The 19,587-nt window shown below is 57.2% G+C and overlaps 6 protein-coding genes across 6 annotated transcripts; 2 read left to right on the top strand and 4 right to left on the bottom strand.

The window, feature by feature from the left end:
• Positions 1-138: 138 nt before the first annotated feature.
• Positions 139-1,048, bottom strand: MYCTH_2312809 (uncharacterized protein). Its single transcript, XM_003667165.1, has one exon. It carries the CDS (start codon positions 687-689, stop codon positions 372-374), a length of 318 nt encoding a protein of 105 aa, XP_003667213.1. The 5' UTR covers positions 690-1,048; the 3' UTR covers positions 139-371.
• Positions 1,049-1,906: 858 nt separating this feature from the next.
• Positions 1,907-4,266, bottom strand: MYCTH_2312808 (uncharacterized protein). Its single transcript, XM_003667164.1, has 2 exons — positions 3,605-4,266; positions 1,907-3,543 (listed from the first exon to the last, which is right to left on the bottom strand). Exons 1-2 carry the CDS (start codon positions 4,052-4,054, stop codon positions 2,008-2,010), a joined length of 1,986 nt encoding a protein of 661 aa, XP_003667212.1. The 5' UTR covers positions 4,055-4,266; the 3' UTR covers positions 1,907-2,007.
• A 1,199-nt stretch (positions 4,267-5,465) lies between these two features.
• On the top strand, positions 5,466-7,995 carry MYCTH_2316731 (uncharacterized protein). The gene is made up of 5 exons (XM_003667163.1): positions 5,466-5,678; positions 5,813-6,293; positions 6,358-6,375; positions 6,775-6,949; positions 7,011-7,995. Exons 2-5 carry the CDS (start codon positions 5,871-5,873, stop codon positions 7,859-7,861), a joined length of 1,467 nt encoding a protein of 488 aa, XP_003667211.1. The 5' UTR covers positions 5,466-5,678; positions 5,813-5,870; the 3' UTR covers positions 7,862-7,995.
• A 979-nt stretch (positions 7,996-8,974) lies between these two features.
• On the bottom strand, positions 8,975-11,182 carry MYCTH_71748 (glycoside hydrolase family 72 protein). Its single transcript, XM_003667162.1, has 3 exons — positions 10,889-11,182; positions 9,519-10,794; positions 8,975-9,441 (listed from the first exon to the last, which is right to left on the bottom strand). Exons 1-3 carry the CDS (start codon positions 10,892-10,894, stop codon positions 9,272-9,274), a joined length of 1,452 nt encoding a protein of 483 aa, XP_003667210.1. The 5' UTR covers positions 10,895-11,182; the 3' UTR covers positions 8,975-9,271.
• A 1,137-nt stretch (positions 11,183-12,319) lies between these two features.
• On the top strand, positions 12,320-13,964 carry MYCTH_117209 (uncharacterized protein; the record flags this gene model as incomplete). Its single annotated transcript, XM_003667161.1, has 2 exons — positions 12,320-13,594; positions 13,901-13,964. Exons 1-2 carry the CDS (start codon positions 12,501-12,503, stop codon positions 13,962-13,964), a joined length of 1,158 nt encoding a protein of 385 aa, XP_003667209.1. The 5' UTR covers positions 12,320-12,500.
• A 789-nt stretch (positions 13,965-14,753) lies between these two features.
• MYCTH_2312796 (uncharacterized protein) lies at positions 14,754-18,917 on the bottom strand. The gene is made up of 2 exons (XM_003667160.1): positions 18,666-18,917; positions 14,754-18,572 (listed from the first exon to the last, which is right to left on the bottom strand). Exon 2 carries the CDS (start codon positions 18,301-18,303, stop codon positions 14,851-14,853), a length of 3,453 nt encoding a protein of 1,150 aa, XP_003667208.1. The 5' UTR covers positions 18,304-18,572; positions 18,666-18,917; the 3' UTR covers positions 14,754-14,850.
• Positions 18,918-19,587: the final 670 nt, after the last annotated feature.

The following is a 19,587-nucleotide window of genomic DNA, read 5'->3' as shown; positions in this document are numbered from 1 at the left end:
CTTGTGTGTGCCGTGACTGTTTGCACGATGACTCTCGCAACACGCGCCTTGGTTTGTCAATCAACTTGAACGCTGTTTGCATCATACAATATTCTACAGAAGTACAAGGCCAAAATATCTGGCACGTCTAGCAACTGTGACACCTGCTTCCCCTCTATTATCAACCACCATCCCGCGCTCAATCCCCCTTTTTCCTTTCCTGGGGAGCAAGGATCCATCCCTCTCGCTGGTGCCGCGGACTTTCTCTCCCTCCCTCCTCCCTCTCTCTCTCCTTGTAGGCCATCACCCCAGCCCCATCCGGCACTCAAAACAAAAAGCGACAAGATCAGTCACGCTCCCCCTACCTAATCCTAACTCCTGACTCCTCCTCCTCATAACCTGACCTCGCCCTCCTCGGCGCTGCTGCCCTCGAGCAGCTGGCGCTGGCGCTGGAAGGCGCCGACGCTCTCGACCCAGAAGCCGGGGTCCGGCCGCCGCTGCTCGTGCACCTCGCGCTTGCTCAGCGCCCGGTCGACCTCCTCGACCTTGACCAGCTCCTTGACCTTCATGATCATGCCCGCGAACTGGGCGCTGACCGGGTGAAACACGATCTGGCCCCGGCGGTGCAGGCCCAGGGCGGCGAGCACGCCGCGCGTGCGCTTGGGCAGGCCGATGGCGGAGCGGTGGAGGGTTATGCGGAAGTAGGACATTGTTCCCCTAGCTTTTTCTTGTTCCTCCTCCTTTTTTTTCTTTCTTCCTTCTTGATGTTGTTACCCTGGTGCCTTGTGGGGAGAGAGGGTGCCTGGCTCGGTGCTGATCGTATCAGTCGGGCCTGAATTGTCCCCGAGAGACTCAGGGAGTTGGGCTTCGGAGGCGGGTAGGTTGGCACGCGCGTGTGCAAATTGCAAATCGAGCAAGATGAGACTATTGAAACCTCGGCTGCGTCTCTCCCCCTCCTTGTGTAGTATCGCCGGGGGGATGCACACAGAGGGACAAGAATCCTTTCCCAAGTCTGAGCAGAGAAATTAGCGCCCCGTCAACCTCCGACCTCGCAAGCTCACAACAGCCGAAAACTCACATTTGCGCAAAGACCCGATCTCAACCGAGAGTCTGGCAATCAGGCCACAGCGATGACTGCTAGGGTAGTAAGGGAGCTCCTCCTCCAACTAGCTAGAGACGACGTCGACGCGAGAAATTCATTCGGCCCGGCAACAGGTGGTGCACGCTCCGCGCGATGCGAGGTGCGCTCAAATTTTGCCAGGCAAGACCGCTCCGGGGAACTAAATGTGGGGCGGGCGTTTATCAGCCTCGTCAGCTTATCATCGTCCTCGCTACCGAGTAAATTCCCCGAATTCCTTCGTCAGCCCCGCGCCACGGGCATTAAAAACATCTCTAACACCGAAGGCAAGTACTGCGTACAGTAGTCCGTACATCGAGGTCCGTAGCTCGGAAAAGTGGGGGAAATAATCGGGCACATCTTGCCTGTGCAGAGGTCACGCAGTCTACGAGTCGAAAACCCCTCAGATGGCATGTTATCCTTTGATAGTAGAGCAAAAGACGGACCTTATCCACACGGCATCATCTCGTCTCGCAGCACCGGCCAGGCCTTGGCTAGCGAATTGGTACAGTACCTCCCGCCTACGGACTTGCCTTATTAAGGCACCTCAGATACACACGCCCGTATGAAGTACTGTACATCCCGAGTATCTCACCTTCCCCTCTCCGAGCTGATTTGGAATAGGTCGTGCTTCCGCGCGAATTTGGAATGACTTGCGCTCCGTAGAGGGAAAAAAAATATTTGAGATTGCACCTACCACCCAGCGCATTACGTCGGACACCGAATTTCGGTCATTTTGTTTATTAAAAATTCCTAAACTAATCCGGGCTTGTCCGACCCTCCACAAGCCGAGCCATCAAGAGCCACTCCTCAGTGACTCCGCGAGAGGAAAACATGACAAATCCCATGTTGCGGGGCCTGTCCCAAATATGTCGTGGGAAAACGTACGTCTAACTTGCCTAAGAACGAGCCTACTTTTGCATCTGGACCTCCACACGTCCCTCGCTACCCGGCTTGCCCGATTGCAAGCTCGGCAGGATGTACGTAATATCATCCCACGGGTGGCGATACAGGCCGGTGCGCAGCCGCTTCTGGTCGAGGTAATGAGCAATCAGACCAATGCTGCGGCCCAGCACGAAGAGTCCGTTGAGCACGCCCATGCTCAGGTAGTCCTCGGCTTCTTCCGTGCTGAAGGCACCACAGTTGCGCAGGAGGTCGACGAAGCAGACGGCAACGCAACCGTCCACGTTCAGGATAAGGTTGTCCTTCTTCGACGTCGTCACCGTCTCGACGGCCAGCGCGTAGTCGAGCATCTTATGGCTCGGGAACTTGGCTTTGACGTACTCCTTGACTAGCTCCACGCGGAGATCTGGGTTGTTCCGCGACTTGACGCGGTGCCCAATACCCGGAATGAGCTTGTTCTGCTTGCGCATTGTGTCAACGAACTCACGCGGGCTAAGGCCCCTATCAAAAGCCTTGGTGAACTCCTCAGCAGCGCCGTCCAGCGCGCCACCGAACCGCGAACCAATGGTAAGCAGACCGCTCACCAACGCCGAGATAAGATCCTTGCCAGCACGAGTCGTGATGATCGTGTTCATGGCACCAGACACGGCCGGGCCGTGGTCGGCAGTAAGCATAAGCACCATCTCGAGGAACTTGGTGGCATAGTCGGGCAAACGGCGGCGGAACCACAGCAGAGACATGACACCACCGATGCCGATGTCCTCCTTGAACACGTCCGAGATGGGCATGCCGGCATAGAGAAGCTCCTGGCCACGGTCGTCTGAAATCGTCGAGATGAAAGCGGCCGGCTTGCGGATGAGGCCGAGCTCTTGGGCCCACGAGTAGTCGATGGGAATCTTGGGCACGACTGGCTCCGGTCGGGGTTTGATGGTGCCCTCCTTGACGAGCTTCTCGTAGAGAGACTTGAGGAGAGCCGGCAGGTCCTCAAATGTGTCGGGAACATGGAAGCCCGCTTCCCGCATCTTTTGGTTCTTCATGGCAGCCGTCTCGAGCTGCGAGTTGGCGAAGGAGCCGGCATGGCCGAACTGAACCTCGGTCTTGAACATGCTCGCGCAAGTACCAATGGCCCACGCCACGATCGGCTTGGTAATAAGGCCTTGCTTCACGGCATCGATGACCTTGTATTCCTCAACACCGCCGACCTCTCCGAGAAGAAGGAGGATCTTGCACTCAGGGTCCGCCTGGTATCGCAGCAGATGGTCGATGAAGGTCGTGCCGGGGTACCGGTCACCACCGATCGCCACACCCTCGTAGACGCCGTCCGTCGTCTGCGAGATGATGTTGTTCAGCTCGTTGGACATGCCGCCAGACTTGGAGACGTAGCCAACAGAGCCCTTGCGGTAGAGCTTGGAAGCAACAATGTTATCCATCATGCCACCAGTGTTGCCAATCTTGAAGCTGCCGGGCTTGATACCACCGACCGTGGCGGGGCCGATGATTGTGACTCCCTTCTTCTGCGCAATGTGTGCGATCTCACGAGCACGCTGTGGCGGTGTGATTAGCGGGTTGCATGCTTCTCTAATGCCATCTTCGTCAAAGACTTACGCGCTCGGGAACACCCTCGGCAATGATGGCAATCGTCTTGATTTGCGGGTACTCCATGAGCTCCATGGTGGAGCTGTATACACTGCGGGACGAGGCAAAGTTGACGACGACATCAACGTCCGGGTGCTTGGCCATGGCCTTGTCAACCTGCTGGTACACGGGGAGCAGCGTCTCGCTGGTGCCCCAGTACATCTTGCTGACGAACTGACCGCCAAATGTGTAGATGATGCCGGCAACCGACGGCGTGGACCGCTTGCAGATGAAATCGAAGTCGAGCATGCCCTGCACAGCACGGGGCTGCAGACCGTAGACAAAGCATCTTGTCTTCTCGTTGAAAAGTGCGTGGGCGGGAAGAGGGCTCAGCGGCCTGCTGGGAGCAGCAAATCGGCGGATGTTGTCATTAGCAGACAGGGTGCCGGTCGGCTGGGAGCCATCTGTGGGAGTGGCCATGTTGTGTTGTATGTTGTCGACTCAAGTTCTCGCCGGGAATTGTCTGATCAAGGGAAAAGGCAAAAAAAAGGGCGACGAGGTTTGCGACGTGAAGAGCCTGAGCCGGAGTGAGAATGATGGGTTCGCAGAAATGCGAAGACTGCGAGGACAGACGGGGGGTAATTTTGGGGCAGAGGTTTTTGTCGGTCCCTGTCGTTTCGTCGGGAAGGCACCACACTCGGGGTAGGCGCAAGAGCTCCGCAACCGTAGAAGTTAGTGAAGCCGCCCTGGCGAAGAGCCGGAACTCGAGCTTTCCTGCGCTGGAATCCCCAAGGGTTGTTGCTCGCCGTTAATTGGATGATAGCCAGGTCAACGGTCCAACAAACGTCGGGTGTTCCCCAACTCTTTTGCGCCCTGGCGAGATGTGCTGCGGGGCCAGCGCCGAATTAGGCTTGGCTTAAGCTATTCTGCCACCTCGCTGACAGAAGGTGGGGTCCCGAATGCACTTGGCACCCGATGTACCGGTACATCGGTGACCATATCGTCCGATTCACCTCCGACATCCAAAATTTGCGACGGCTCCGAGATGCCGTCCCCTGGACAACGGCAACGCTGGGGAAGTGCATGTCTTTGGGCGAGTTCTCTGTCAAAGAAAAGAAAAGACGAGAAAAAACGCGAAGAAAGGCTGGCAAGGACAAGCCAAAACATAGAAGATAAAGTAACATTTAGCGTACATACACTAGAGACGCGCGTACACTACCGGCGATCTAGGTGCGGGGCACCATCGTCTCCCACCCGGGAGATACACGAAATGCCCCGAAAGTCTCGGGCGCCGCGGAGCCCCGGTCGAGATCGAGAACAGCTTCCACTTGACAAGGAGGTATTCCCACAGTCGGGCACACAACAGCAAGGAGCCTGACGCGCAGGATGGTTCCAATGGCGAGCGCTAGTGCGGAAAGCTCGTAAAGAAAGAAACGGGAGTCTCCATCCCGCCCCTCTTGACGAGGTGCACAGCCATCTTGGTGGCCGGGCGATCCCCGACTCCGTCCGCTAAACAGGCCAATGCTACGCTTGTAGGCACGGTAGAAGATGAAGGATGGAAAGGCATCCAAAGGCGAAAGCAAAGCAAGAGAAGCCCGCGTTAGAATTTGGAATTGGTCGGGCATCGCCAAATCGAAAGTAATTCCTAAAATCGGGTATCTTTGCGGCGAAGATGCAGGAGCGGGGCACCATCGAGGGGTTAGGAGAATGCCAGGTGGTCGGGGGTCGAGCTCAGCCTGCCGGGGTGGATACGGAGGTACCGGTACCCCAAATCGCTTGACCGCCCCAAGCGCACTTGCCCCGCTTGGGAAACCCCAATGGTTTTGGCGGGCGGGCACCACTTGGTACCTGGACTTTTTTCTGCCCATCCCCCCAACCCAAGGGACAGAGCGGTCCCTGGAGAAGCTGCTGCCCCGATCGTTTTGAGAAAGCCCAGCTCTGAATTCGGCCCTCGTCTTTCCCCCAGGGGAGCTGCATCTTGAGACAGATTCTCGCCTGATCCATTTCCTCTTCCTCCCTCCCTTCTCCTCCATTCCGTGCTGCGATACCCTCCCGCGGGCGCGCGTACACTTTGCTATCCTTCTCTCTGAGACTTCTCATCAAGGTAAATTGCCCCTCACATGAGGTGGGAAGACCACCGCTATTCAGGCTGATCCTCCAATCTCCGCGCTCGGCTGCCCGCGAACTTGGTGGCACCGATCAAGACTGATTTTGGGACCGTACTGACGGTCTCAGTAGAAAGCGCCCAAACTCAAAGACTGGACAGAAAGGAAAAGTTGCCTACTCACCAGAAAAGATGTCTGCGAAGAGCATCCTCGAGGCTGATGGCAAGGCCATCATCAACTACCATCTCACTCGCTCTCCGGTGATCAAGCCTAGCCCGCTCCCGCCCCCGACCAAACACAACCCTCCTCCTAGGCTTGCTTCCATCCACTTTCCCGAGGACAAGGACGTCAACGACGTCCTCGACCAGGCCGAGATCACGTACCCTTGGCTGCTGCACCAGGACGCCAAGTTTGTCGCTAAGCCAGATCAGCTCATCAAGCGTCGTGGCAAGAGCGGCCTGCTCGCCCTGAACAAGACCTGGGCTGAGGCGAGGGCGTGGATTGCTGAACGCGCCGGCAAGGTGCAGAAGGTCGAGCACACAGAGGGTGTTCTCCGGCAGTTCCTGGTCGAGCCCTTCGTCCCGCATCCCCCCAACACCGAGTATTACATCAACGTAAGTCGCGCCATGCGGGTGGAACTTTCTCAAAAGAAGTTTGTTGCGCTAACGCCTCAAATAGATCAATTCGGTTCGCGATGTAAGTATTGAATTTCAGTTCAGCCCATTCTTGGCACGATGCGGTATGATTTGCGGAGCAAGAGACCCCACTTGCGTGTTGAAGCAAGCGAGGGGATGTCGAGAAAAGGCGGCAGACTGAAGGAGCTGAAAATGGGTGATGTGAGAGAGAAGGTTGCAAGCCTCGTTTCGACCGGCGGGTGTTTGCTGAGTCTTTATATACTCTCGGAAAACTCTGTGTGCAAACAAGAGTTGTTCTGGGGGTTTCCGACATTCCGCCTGGGGAAAGCCGCCGAGCCGTCACGGACGAACGGAGGCTAAACCGCATTGTGATGTGGACCGGCCCCCACAGACCCGGAACCACATACACACACATACACACAAGACCGAACTCACAGAACACGGCTGACAATCATATCAGGGCGACTGGATTCTTTTCACCCACGAGGGTGGTGTCGATGTCGGTGATGTCGACGCGAAGGCCGAGAAGCTTCTCATCCCCGTCGACCTCACGCAGTATCCCTCAAATGAGGAGATTGCTGCCACTCTCCTGAAGAACGTCCCGAAGGGCATTCACAATGTCCTGGTTGACTTTAGTCAGTTCTCCTCCAGACCCCCCTTCATAGGTGCGGCCGCTTACCATCTCGCTTCTCACAGTCACCCGCCTCTACGCCGTCTACGTTGACTGCCAGTTCACTTATCTCGAAATCAACCCTCTGGTTGTGATCCCCAACGAGGATGCTACATCTGCGTCCGTTCATTTCCTCGATCTTGCTGCCAAGCTGGATCAAACAGCAGATTTCGAGTGCGGTGTGAAGTGGGCTATTGCGAGGTCGCCGACCGCTCTGGGCATCAATGCTCCGGCGTCCAATAACGGCACCGTCAACATTGACGCTGGCCCGCCGATTGTGTTCCCGGCTCCCTTCGGCCGTGAGCTCTCTAAGGAGGAAGCTTACATTGCCGAGCTTGATGCGAAGACGGGTGCCTCACTCAAGCTGACGGTCCTGAACCCCAACGGGAGGATCTGGACCCTCGTTGCCGGCGGTGGTGCGTCGGTTGTCTACGCTGATGCCATCGCCTCGGCCGGTTTTGCCGACGAGCTGGCCAACTACGGCGAGTACTCTGGTGCTCCCACCGAGTCCCAGACATACCACTATACCAGGACCGTCCTCGAGCTGATGCTCCGGGCGCCAATGCACCCCAAGGGCAAGGTTCTCTTCATTGGTGGCGGCATTGCCAACTTCACCAATGTTGCCAGCACCTTCAAGGGCGTCATCAAGGCGCTCCGCGAGTATGCTAATACGCTCAATGAGCACAATGTCCAGATCTGGGTCCGTCGTGCCGGTCCTAACTACCAGGAGGGTCTCAAGAACATGAAGGCGGCAACTCAGGAGCTTGGCCTCAACGCCAAGATTTTTGGTCCCGAGATGCACGTCAGCGGCATCGTTCCCTTGGCCCTCATTCCCGGAAAGTGGGAAGAGAACACGGTGGAGGAATTCAAGGGCTGAGAGAAGGTGCGGAGGTGTAAAATTGTTTATTCGTATTGCCGTTTGACGATTATATACGGCGGCTTTTATCGCGCGGGAAAGAAGATTCCCCATAGACAGTATAATACAGTTCAAAACCTGCTTCTACGGCGCAATATTGAGGTGGTGATTTCTACCCCTTTGACAAGGAGAGAGGCTATGAACTTCATGCACCCCGAATCCTTAAAAATCGGCATCTCAGCAGGTGCAGCGAGTGCTCCTGCGGCAGTCACCATTCCGGTGTTGACTTAAATCTTGTGTGTTTATTGTCTTTATCGTCCTTACCGACGGACATTACGTCCCCCGTATCACCGTACAAGATCCTCTCTTTGTATTCACCCATCCCCTTCCCACTAGGTTCCTTCCTCTCTAGCCAACCAGAACCAACGTACAATAGGTTATGATCATATTCCCTAGCTGCTCTGTACTGTACATTGCAAGGTCTTTTGACACAAACAGATCTCTCCGTATCCCTGCCGTCTCTTCAGGCACTTTCTCTGCCTCAGCAAGTGCTGGGGAGGCCCTGAGAAAACATCACCTCTCATTCTTTTTTCAAAGGACGGCGGAAGGGGGACGGGATAATCATTGAGCGGACGTCGGAGCCCACCTGACCGCCTTGGAATCCGCCTGGGTTATGATGATCGCCTTCCTTGAAGCAACGCTAGGTGGAGATCTGCCAGGTCGCTTCGATCAGGAGACTGTGTACGGAGTACAAGGAGGAAAGAGAGTAGCAAGCCCCGGATATTCGGACTGAAAGCGGTGAGGATGTGGTCTTTTTTTTTCTTTTCCCCAAGAGCAGCTTTGTGGTGCGTCGGCGGGCCAGGAGTCAACGCTTCTTTTCACGGACGAGCTCCTGGAGATGGGAATGTTGTTGACTGGCGGAGGAACTAACAGATGGAGAGACGAATTGACAAAGTTGCAGCGTTCTGAAGCATGCAATCGGTCCCTACATACCCATCATAAGACACTCATCTCCTAATGTCATACAAAAACCGCAAGCCTCCGCGTTTTTAGTAGATATGTGTCTATAGCGACTAGCCAGACAGACAGGAAAAAAAAAACGGAAAAAAAAATGCAATCCAAGAACCGACGAATAGAGAATTACAAACAGAGTGGTATCATATCAAACATGACCAACTCGGAACGGCATGATGCAGAAAAAGGAAGACAACCCAGTAAGGCCAACGACGACATGCAAGAGCCCTGTCGTTTCCAGAGACTGCGTCTATCTCTCTCTCTCTTTTTCTCTTCCTCTCTTTCTCTCCCCTTACTGCATGCTCTCTTGCTAAATACAGCAATGAATTATACCACACACTTAAACTCCCATTATCACGTCTAATATTTTTGTCAGTATGCCACCAGCCGACCAAACCAAGGCTGCACAATCTCAGCTTAGAAGGCAGCGGCAGCAGCGAGGGCAAGAGCGCCCATGGCCACGGCAGGCAGGACACGAGCATCCAGCCCGGCGGCGGCGTTGGTGTCGCTGGGGGACGCCGAGCTGTCGGTGCCAGTGGTCTCCTCAGCGGAGGTCTGAGTGCCGGCCTCAGTGTTGGTACCGGGGCCTGGTGAGCAGGAAATGTTAGTGTTTTAGGGTTCTCGACAATTACGAGAGAGTGGAGCAGGAAGGAAGGAAACGCACTGTTGATCGCGTCGTCTTCAAGCGGCTTGACGGCGAGGTTGGTGATGACGGAGCCGTCGGGGTTCTTGACGGTGAACTTGACCTTCCAGTTGGAGATCTCGACGAGCTTGCCCTTGGGGGCGGGCTTGACGCCCTCGTCAATGATCTTCTGGGCGCCGGGGGGCGGGACGGGGAGGGTGAAGTTGTTGTTGAAGTTATCGGTGGTGATGAGCTTGGAGCTGCAGACGGGGGCCTTGTTGGTCGAGTCCGAGGGGGGCTTCTGGCCCTGGATGGAGGCAAAGTCGAGCTTGCTGTACTGCTTCTCGAGCGAGACGTAGTCGCTCCTGAGCTGGGCGGAGCCGTCGTCCTCCATCGAGACCAGGCCGTAGTTGTTCTTCTCCTGGGTGTACTCGTAGACGACGCCGCCCGAGAAGACGCCCGTCATCTGGTCGCCGTAGATGGTGCCGACCTCGGTGAAGATACGGGGAGAGGGGGTGTTGCAGCCATATTCCGAGAAGAAGATGGGGACAGAGCTGCCCTTGAAGCCGCTGACGAGCTGGTCGTAGCTGGCCTTCTTGAAGCTGCTGTCGCCGCACCAGCTGTAGCTGTTGAGGGCAAAGATGTCGCCCTTGCTCATGTCGTCATCGTCGCCCTCCAGCGAGCACTCGAAGTAGTTGAACGTGTCGAAGAGGATGTCGCGGACGTCAGCGGCGGAGTAGCCGACCGGGATGGGACGCGAGGCGTGGTTCTTGACGTAGTTCTTGATGTCGCGGGTGACGGCACGCATATAGGGCGGCACATCAGCGCCGCTCTTCTCGTCATTGATGACCTCGTTACCGGAGAAGAAGGCCAGGGTGTTGGGATAGTCCTTGAAGGCCTCGACGACGGCGAAGGTGCGGTTGAGATAGGCGGCATAGTACGACTCCCAGGGGTTGTAGCTAGTCAGGGACTCGCCCACCAGGGGCGAGTTGACGTCGAGGATCATGTACATGCCGGCGGCGTTGAAGATGCTGGCGCACTCGTCATGGTTCACGTCGGGATTCACATTGTAGACGCGGATGGTATTGACGCCGAGGATCTGGAGCAGGGCGGCATCGCGCAGGCAGATATCGGGGTCGCTCAGGGGGTCACGGCCGGCCGCCTTGTCGTAGCCAGCAGAGCCGCCGGGCTGATAGGCAACGCCGACAATCTGGAAGCGGTTGCCCGTCTTGGGGTTGACGAAGTACTGGCCCTGAACCTCGAGGGGCTGGACAGCTGCGGCGAGGGTTGCGCCGAGCGCCAGGAGCGCCGAGTGAATCTGCGGACAATTAGATATATCAGCGCCCTGGTTCGTTCAAGGCGCGAGACCGACCGAGAACGGCCGCCACGCTCACTCGCAATGCCAGACATACAAGCATAGTGAATTTTCAGGAAGGAGTGGTCAGTATGGGGAAAGAGGCGGTGTATGTATGCTAAGCGAAGGCAGTGATCTCTCGGCGAGAGAATGTCGGCTGCAGCGGAAACGCGCAAATATCGAGCAAGAAAACGATGTCAAGAAAGGAGCGACAAGAAAACGAAGAAAGAATGCGCAGGGCAACTCCTTCCTCGAATCCAACGGGAGCGACCGTCGAGGAATGAAAACAGGAAAACTCGAGGAACACGAAGGAGAGGGGGTTCCGAGAAAGAAGAAGGGCAAGAGGGCCTTTACAGTACTTGGCCGCAAAGCTCGAAACACGAAGGGGCAATCCGCGTGAGGTCGTTGGCGGTCCCCAAACCAAGACTAGCGGCGCCGGTCGTACATTGGGTACCCCGAAATCGACCTGATTCTTTTCTCTTGATTGGCCAATTGTGACAAGGGGGAGATTGGCCAAGAAGCTGCCGAAGAGCCCGTTACGGCAGGGGCGCTACACTGTAACTAGTGTAAGCCTTGTCCAGCCAAGCGCACTGATCCGAGGATGGCGAGACGACCAGCCAATCCAAGTCTGGGATTTTCGCCGGCGACGACGAGCTATATACGACATGGCACACTACGCTACATACGAGATGACTGCAGCGAACTACTCATCAATGCGGACGATAACAGATGCATGTGCATGGATGCATACACTACTAGTTATACTGCAGTAGGCGCAGCAAACCGTTGGTGGTGCAAACTCCCGCTGCCCCGCACTCGAACTGATCGACAGGGTCCGAGATGAATCCCATTTGAGGGGCTGTTGCCTCTTCCGGGCAGAACAGACCTCTTCAAACACCGCAGCGCGGATCTACCCCTTGTTTCATTTCGTAACGCGGTCTCACGGAATACTTGTATTCCGCAATCCGTTACTCCGTCCACTGGGGACCACATCGAACGAAGAACAATCAGAAACGAACAATCAGAATTTACGTGTGGGTCAAGTTTAACACGGGAAGCTTTGCACTCTGCCTATTGGCATGAAAGACGTCATCTGGCGCCCATTTAACTCGCGGCATCCGTGGATGCCATGATTGAAACGGAGTGGAGAAACCCTGCTGCAGTCGAACCTGTGCGGAGTACCTGGCCCTTCATGTCTGCAGCAACTTTTATCCCGTTTCCCAAAAACAAACGATTTTCTGGTGTTGTAAGCGATGAACTGAAAGGCAAGGCTGCCGGTGGCGTTGGATCTGTGAATGGTCGCTCGCTCGCATTTTTGTGTTGCTACTAGTTAGCACCATCAGCCACTCAAATGGCCACCAAGATGACAAAGCATCTGGAACATTCGTCGCTTTTATCACAACATCTCTACTAATGACTTACGTATTAACCTATTGCGGTTCTCAATTCCGATTTCCACCCGAGCCTTTGCTCTGTGCATTGATATTTCCAGCGACATACCAAACACTGACTCTCGCAAACCGCAACCGTGAGTGAGTGAGTCGGCTTCAGTCACACTTACTTGAATCAGAGCATCAGCGTTTTTGGACCCGGCAGTCCACCATCGACCCGACGGGGTTTGGGCTGTCCCGCCGGCAAACCGAGTTTGTCAACTGAATCAAACAATCGCGATGGAGCCAACAGAGCCAATAGAGCCCGCAGGGCCAAACGAGCAACAACACCCCCTCTCCGCCTCGGACTCGTCGAGTCCAGCGCCCGACGAGGCCACCGTCGAGATCACCATCAAGTTCCCCCCGGAGAAGCATAACCAGAAATGGGTCTTCTCCCCAGCGGACACGTTTGAGCACCTCATCATGAGCCTCTCGGTCGAGTTCCCCTCCTACGACTGGTCCAAGGCCAAGGCCCTCCCGGAGAAGCGCCGGCCCGGTCTCAAGTCCGTCTACACGCCCGCCGGCGACTCCAACGTCGCGCTCTCCGCCCTGGACAGCACCACCCTCCGCCTCCTCGCCCCGCAGACCTCCGCCCTCAGCACCCTCCAGGCCCAGCGCGAGGCCGCCGCGGCCTGGCAAGCCAAGCGCGCCCTCGCCCGCGCCCGGTACGCGCGGCCGGCGTCGGCAGCAGCAGCGCAGCGCGTAAGGACCATCGAGGACGCGAGCTACACCTTCCACACCCTCCGGCCGCTCCCGCACCTGCCGAACCCGGGCCGCAGCCTCGCCTTCCTGGAGCGGCTGCGCGACGACCCGGGCGTGCGCGCGGCCATGCGCAAGCACCGCTTCTCGGTCGGCCTGCTGACCGAGATGGACCCGGCCAGCCACACGGCCGCCTCGCAGGGTGGGGGCGGGGGTGTCACGCGCATCCTCGGGCTCAACCGCAACCGCGGCGAGGTCATCGAGCTGCGCCTGCGCACCGACGCCTACGACGGCTACCGCGACTACCGCACCATCCGCAAGACCCTCTGCCACGAGCTCGCCCACAACGTCCACGGCGACCACGACGCCGACTTCTGGGCCCTCTGCCGCGAGATCGAGCGCGACGTCGAGCGCGCCGACTGGAAGCACGGCGGCCGCACCGTCGGCCCCGACGAGTACGCCCCCGAGAGGCCGGACCGGTTTGGCGGGGAGGGCGAGGAGGAGGAGGGCACGGTGGTGGACCACGGCGGCTGGGAGGGGGGCACCTACGTCCTTGGCGGTGGCGCCGGCGGCGGTAGCGGCGGTACCGAAGGTCTGAGCGCGCGGGAGATCAGGGCCAGGGCGGCCGAGGCGAGGTTGTCCAGTCTCGAGAAGGCCACGAGGCAGGGTGGCGGGGAAGGGGAAGAAGGGGGAGGAGAAGGGGGGAGGAGAAGAAGGGACGGCGGGGAAGAAGAGGGAGCAGGGAACCTAGCACGAGGTGGAACCGGCCTCAAATGATACCCCGGCTTTGCATACAATTTTTAGCAGCTCTTTGGCGTAGCACTGCCGAGACAAATTAGAGTTCTTGACGGCAACAAATGGTAAAGAGATCATCAACACATAGGAAGGAATCTGTCCATCTTTTTTTTTTTTTTTTTTTTTTTTTTTTTTTTTTTTGGCAGACACGTTTCACCAGATCTTGTTGTGCCGCGCCCACCTTCAAAGCTCACCGTTATCGTCGACTAGCATGAGAAGGAACCACTGATAGCCGGTTTGTATGTACTGTACTGGGGCCTCCGCTGCTGCGTGAGAACGCCCTTGTTTGAGAGAGCATTGTGACCCAACCCAAAGTCAGTGCTGGGGGACGCGGGATGGATGCTTCAAGACAACCAGTTCAGACTTTGGTCGCCGGACAAGAGACTAGGATACCACAACCACGCAGGGACGGACAGATAGGAACAGAATAGATCGGTCGGATTCGAATTAGCTCGTTTAATAACCCACCCATCCGCCAATGCTAAGATATTTCGGCGTCTGTGTTTGACCTTGTTTTCAACTCCCCAGCCGCCGCGACCTTGCAACATCCAACCAAGCGCATCCCACCAATCCCCCCACTGGCTTTATTCATTCCAGAATTTCCGGAAGAGGCATATTACTTTTTTTCTTTCTTCTCTTAATACAACGAAGAAAGGAAAATCGGAACGAAAGCAGTGCCACCAATCAAGCCTCCGCCGAGGCAAGAAGCCGTAGTTCCAGCCCAGTCCAGAAACGCCTATGCACCTCTGCCTGTTTATCTTGTATCCCCCGCCTTGGAGCAGTCGGAAAAGAGAAAAAGAATAAAGAAAAAAAAGGGAAAGAAAAGGGGGAAAAAAGAGAGAGAATGGACTGATGGAGAAAGAAAAGAAACCCGGTGCCTTCGGGGTGGGTGGTATGGTACATGTACAAAGAAAATAAGGGGGCAAAAAAAAAAAAATTCAACAGTGAGGGAAGGGGTATCGTCGTGCATGTCGCCCCCTTCGACCGAACATCCTCAACATATTCCAGCCCAACAAAGTCCCCATCAGGCCCATCACGGAAACCACCCCGCGAATTAAGTATTACTTTACGTGTGAAGGTATGGAGAGTGTCGATATCATGTCGTCTCGGGTTCCTCGCACGCCGCACCCCCACCCAACGAGCTGCCGCCGGCGGAGCAAGTACCCGACGAGGAGGAGGAGGAGGACGATGACGAGGCCGCGTCCTCTCCTGCCGTCGGTGGCCGCTCCCTCGCCAGCGCGTCCCTCTCCTCCTCGCTCAGCCTCAGCCGGAGCTTCTCATCCAACATGCTCACCAGCCGCTCGCTGTACTGATCCAGCAGCCCGCTCAGGACCATCTCGCTGACCTCCCTCCCGGAAAACCCACCGAGACCGAGACCGAGACCGAGACCGGGACCGAGGCCGAGACCGCCATCATAGCCAGCATCGCCAACGTCGTCGTCGCCTCCGGTATCGTCTGCTTTCCTGTCCCCTTTTCTGTCCCGGTGCCCCCGATGATGGCCAGCGCCGGCACCACCTCCCGAGGTTCGACCACGAGACGCCCTCTCCCGCAGAGCAGCAGCCGTCAGCCGCAACTCGGCGTCCAGCCGCGCCAACGCGTCGGCATGGATTGCACCGTCCGCCGACGCCAGCTTCTTGCGGTACGCCCTCAGCTGCCGACACGTCTGCTCGGTCGCCATGCTCAGGGATCCAAGGCCGTGACCATTAGTTCCGCCGCCGCCGCCGCCGCCGCCACCACCACCACCACTACCGCCGCCGCGCAGGTTTGAGCTTGAGTTCTTGCGTGATTTAACGCCGCTTGACGGAGTGGTGCCTAGCACCGGGAGCGACGGCATCTTGGAGGGCCGGGTCTTGGGACTTTCGGGCGGGGGGCTGTCATCGGAGCAGCGGGAGGCGCCTCCCGAAGATGGGCGACGGGGAGGGGTGTGGGTGTGCCTAGGGTCGTCCATGTTCGCCGAGCTAGGGGGCGAGGTTGCCTGTTTCTCCGCGTGGTTGTTGTGTCTCGGGGTCCGGAGGGAGGAGAGGGGCAGGTGGAACCTGGAGGACCGGCGGTGAGAGGGTCGGGGTGGCGAACGCCGTCCCGGAGCGGAGTTGGGAGTGCTCCCGGCGGCGGAAGATGGGCGCTGAAATTCGGCTAGCTCGGCCTTGGAGAGGACGCGGCGTAAAGGCGGTTGGGCGGAAGCTGGCTGGGGGGTCTTTTCCGGGGAGGGTTCGCGGCTGCGCGATCCGTTGGCTTGGTCCTGGAACTCGAGGGCCCAGATCATGATGGTGCCATCTTCGCCGACGCTGACGACCTTGCGGCCATACTCTTCGCTGTCGATCAGAACGACGCCGTTGATCGATTCGGTGTGGCCCCATTCGCGGTCCATGAAGCAGCCTTCCCGCGTGTCGTAGACTCGCACGGATTTGTCCGTGTTGGAAACGCCGAGAAGGAACGGCAGGTCCGGATCAAAGTGACCGTGAGTGAGAGACTCCAGCACGACCGAGTCAAGGCCGGCTTCGTCATTGCACTTGAACGAGCCGAGTAGTCGTCCGCTACTGAAGTCGTACTGACATACAGAACGATCTAGCAGAGACACAAAAATCGCTTTCGCGTCCGCCGTCACCGTCATTGACGACGGGGATGCCTTCAGGGAGATCACTCTGGAGGGAATGGCCGCCATGACGTCGGGCTCGCCCTCTTTGCTCACTAGATCATGGATCTGGAGGGTCCGGTCGAGGGAGCAAGTAAGGACCTTGTCCTCGGTTGGGATGAGCACCTGCACCACCTTGGCGCTGAACTCGAGAGTCTGAAAGTGTTCAAACATGCCCGCGGACGAGCGGTGGAACAGCTGAACCGTCCGATCTCGCCCGCAGGAGGCCACGAGGAACCTTGACGTGCCCTCGTAGACGGTGACGTCCTGGCAATCGGAGGAGTGTGCCTTTGTCTCTAACAGACACGTTCCGGTGGGCGCCTCAAAGATTCGGAGGACACCCAGCTTGTCACCCGCAGCGAAGAGGCTTCCGTCGCTCGTAGCTCTCGCCACGACGACTTGATTGGCCTGGTCAGGGTCGGAAGCTGTCCCCACCTGCTCGAGAGGGAGCTCAAAGGACGACGTTATCACGCCGTCCAAATTCCACATGGTCACCCTCCCGGGCCTCGACCACGTGAAGAAAGCAGCGCCGGCGGCATTGGGCGCCGGGAGCTGTTGTATCCCAGCAATGGGGTCGCCAACACCCGGGATAGGAATGGACGCTCTGCCGTCTTCGGAGCTGCTCGGTACGCGACCCGCACTCCAGATACCGATCGATCGCCTGCTGCTGATCGTGACCAGGTTCTGGTTCTCTGCCAGGAATCCCATGGCACTGAGACCGGCCTCCATCTCGGAGCGGCGTATAGTCGGCTCGGGCGCGCCACTCAAAATATCGCCGAGACCGACAATGGCAAGTTGCCCTTCCTTTCCCCCGATGTAGACGTCTTCTCCCCGGCGAGATATGCAGGTTATGACGAAGCCGACTTCCAGCACTTTTGTCAGCTTCACCTGCTTGTTCGCATCGTCTATCAGACAGACACATCCCGTCTCCGAGCAGATGATCGCCCTGTCGTCTGATACGGAGAGGGCACAGGAAAAGGTGGCATCCAGCATCGAACCCAGCAGTATGTTCCTTCCCGGTAACGTCTTTTGCGTTTGTGGCGCGTTGGCAGCCGGCGTGTCGGCCGGGAACTTTTGCTTGGCAGAAGGAGGGACTTCCAGCCCGTCCTCTACCCTCCACACCTTGACATGGCGGACCCCTAGCGTGATAAGGCTGTTGCCCATCCACACCATGCCCTTGATAAACGAGGTGCACCTGTTCTGTTGAAACAGCTTCACCGCGCCGGTCCGGGCGTCAACCTTCCACAAGTAAAGGAAACCGTCGTTCGCTGCGCCAAGCGTCGCCAGATGCTTTGTGTCGGGAGACCATGCCACGGCCTTCACGCCAAAGGTGTGTTCGCTGATGGAAACCAGGGGCACGTCTGAGGAAGCGTCCTGGAGGTTGAATATGAGAACCCGCGGGGCGTAGCCCGTCTCGCCCACGGCTAGGTACCGTCCATCTCGGCTGAGGGCCAGACAGGTGGCAGCCTTGATCCGCTCGCGGCTCGTCCAGGTCTTGGAGGTGGGCGACTCCGGCGGCCAGTCCGGGGTTGGTGCGTAAAGGGAGTCCCTGGGAGAAGCAGTAGTCCGATTTCTGCTGTCACCGGGTTTGGGAGTGGAGTTTGGCGTCGACGAGGTGTTCGAGGTGGGTGAGACGCTGAGGAGGGGAACGGCTGTCGGTCGTGCTCGGTAGAACCGCTGCGCGTAGTGCTCGCCCGACACGTCCACCACCACGACGGCGCCGCCGGCGATGTAGGCGAAGGACGAGTGGACGGCGTCGAACCCGGTGGGCGAGGTGCAAGTGGTGCCTACAACGCGCTGAAGAGAGAGGCAGGGGTCGTATGGGCCCCGCGGTCGGATTGGAGATCGGGACGGGCGTGAAAGGAACGGAGAATTGGAAGGGGTAAGCTTAATCCGGCTCGAGGGAGTGGATGCCATCGCTCTGCGCCATGGGCTGGTTGGGACGAGGCCGAGTGGGAAGCTATATCGGAGAGGTTGGGCGACGGCGTCAGGAAAATGTGTGGACGGCAGGACGAAGGAGAGTCGGTGTGAACGCTAGCTAAATCTAAATCGGTAAGACGGAACGGAAGGAGTGCGGATAAGGAAATCAGGTTGTTCGGAATGCGTGTCTGAGGTCGTCTTGGGCAGCTCCAAAGGAATAATGATCGGAGACAGAGCGGCTCGAGTGTATTGGTGCTGGTTGAAAGCTACAGGCGCGGGAGATCGCATTGTCAGACCGGCATGGCTTGCAAGAAACAACCATCTCAGATTGATGCAAGTGCACAAAATCAAGAGCTTACAGTGACATGAAGATGATCGTGCAGCGAGACAAAGTTAATTGCCCCGGTGCCGACGTCGGTTAGAGCCAAGCTGAGCTGCACGACATTTGCATCCAGACGTCGCAAAACGGCGTGTACGGTCTGGGGATAGTGTAGAGAATGAAGAGAGAAAAAACACCAATCCTGGTGCGCGAGCTGAGATCTCCAGCAAGCCTCGTCCCAAGCCTTCTGTTAGGCTCCGTTTAGGGGATCAGTTTAACTATGGCAGGGAAGAGCTAGCTTAAAGGTAGGTTGTGGTCAGCATATGGCCCGTGCGCCTACCTACCTCTACCCTGCTTGCGCATGATGCTTTTCTGGTTCTTTGGTGGGTTCACGCGGAACTCTACTGAAATTGGATGCATGTTAAAAGCGGCTCCAGTAGGTTATCCGGAAGGGTCCAAAGAAAAGAGTGGTGATGGGAATATCACGTATACTATGTAGTCAGCGCCAGAACCGTCCTTGGCCGTGTGTTTCCCAGTTGAAACACATGATATTAAATATACATAATGTATACGAAGTACGGAGTATACAATACACATTGGCAAGGAAGCCAACCTCATGTCTTGAACATTGTCACCCCTTTCGTGTGATGTGTGACGGGGTCTGTGAGGTTGCATTAGCGCGGCCCGGCCCTGGGCTGCATCCAGCGATTTTAACAGCCCTTGCTAAAAGGAGCCATTGGTCGCTCCCATACCACAGTATCCTGCCAGTCGGGGCGTAGTTTGGAGCTCAGACCTACACTGGACAAACTTGGGGGTGGGAACTGTACACTATTCATTAGAGTACGGAGGAGTCTTGTCCCGTCGGTTCTCCGACGGAAATGGCCGACGCAGGGTCGGTCTACACCATCTAATCACGTTAGGATTTTTTTTTTTTTTTTTTTTGGGGGGGGGGTACTTCTACT

This window comes from Thermothelomyces thermophilus, chromosome 7 (assembly GCF_000226095.1).
Source record: "Thermothelomyces thermophilus ATCC 42464 chromosome 7, complete sequence".
NCBI lineage: Eukaryota > Fungi > Ascomycota > Sordariomycetes > Sordariales > Chaetomiaceae > Thermothelomyces > Thermothelomyces thermophilus.
The sequence above is the reverse complement of the archived record's forward strand: the minus strand, read 5'-3'. Positions and strand labels throughout refer to the sequence as shown.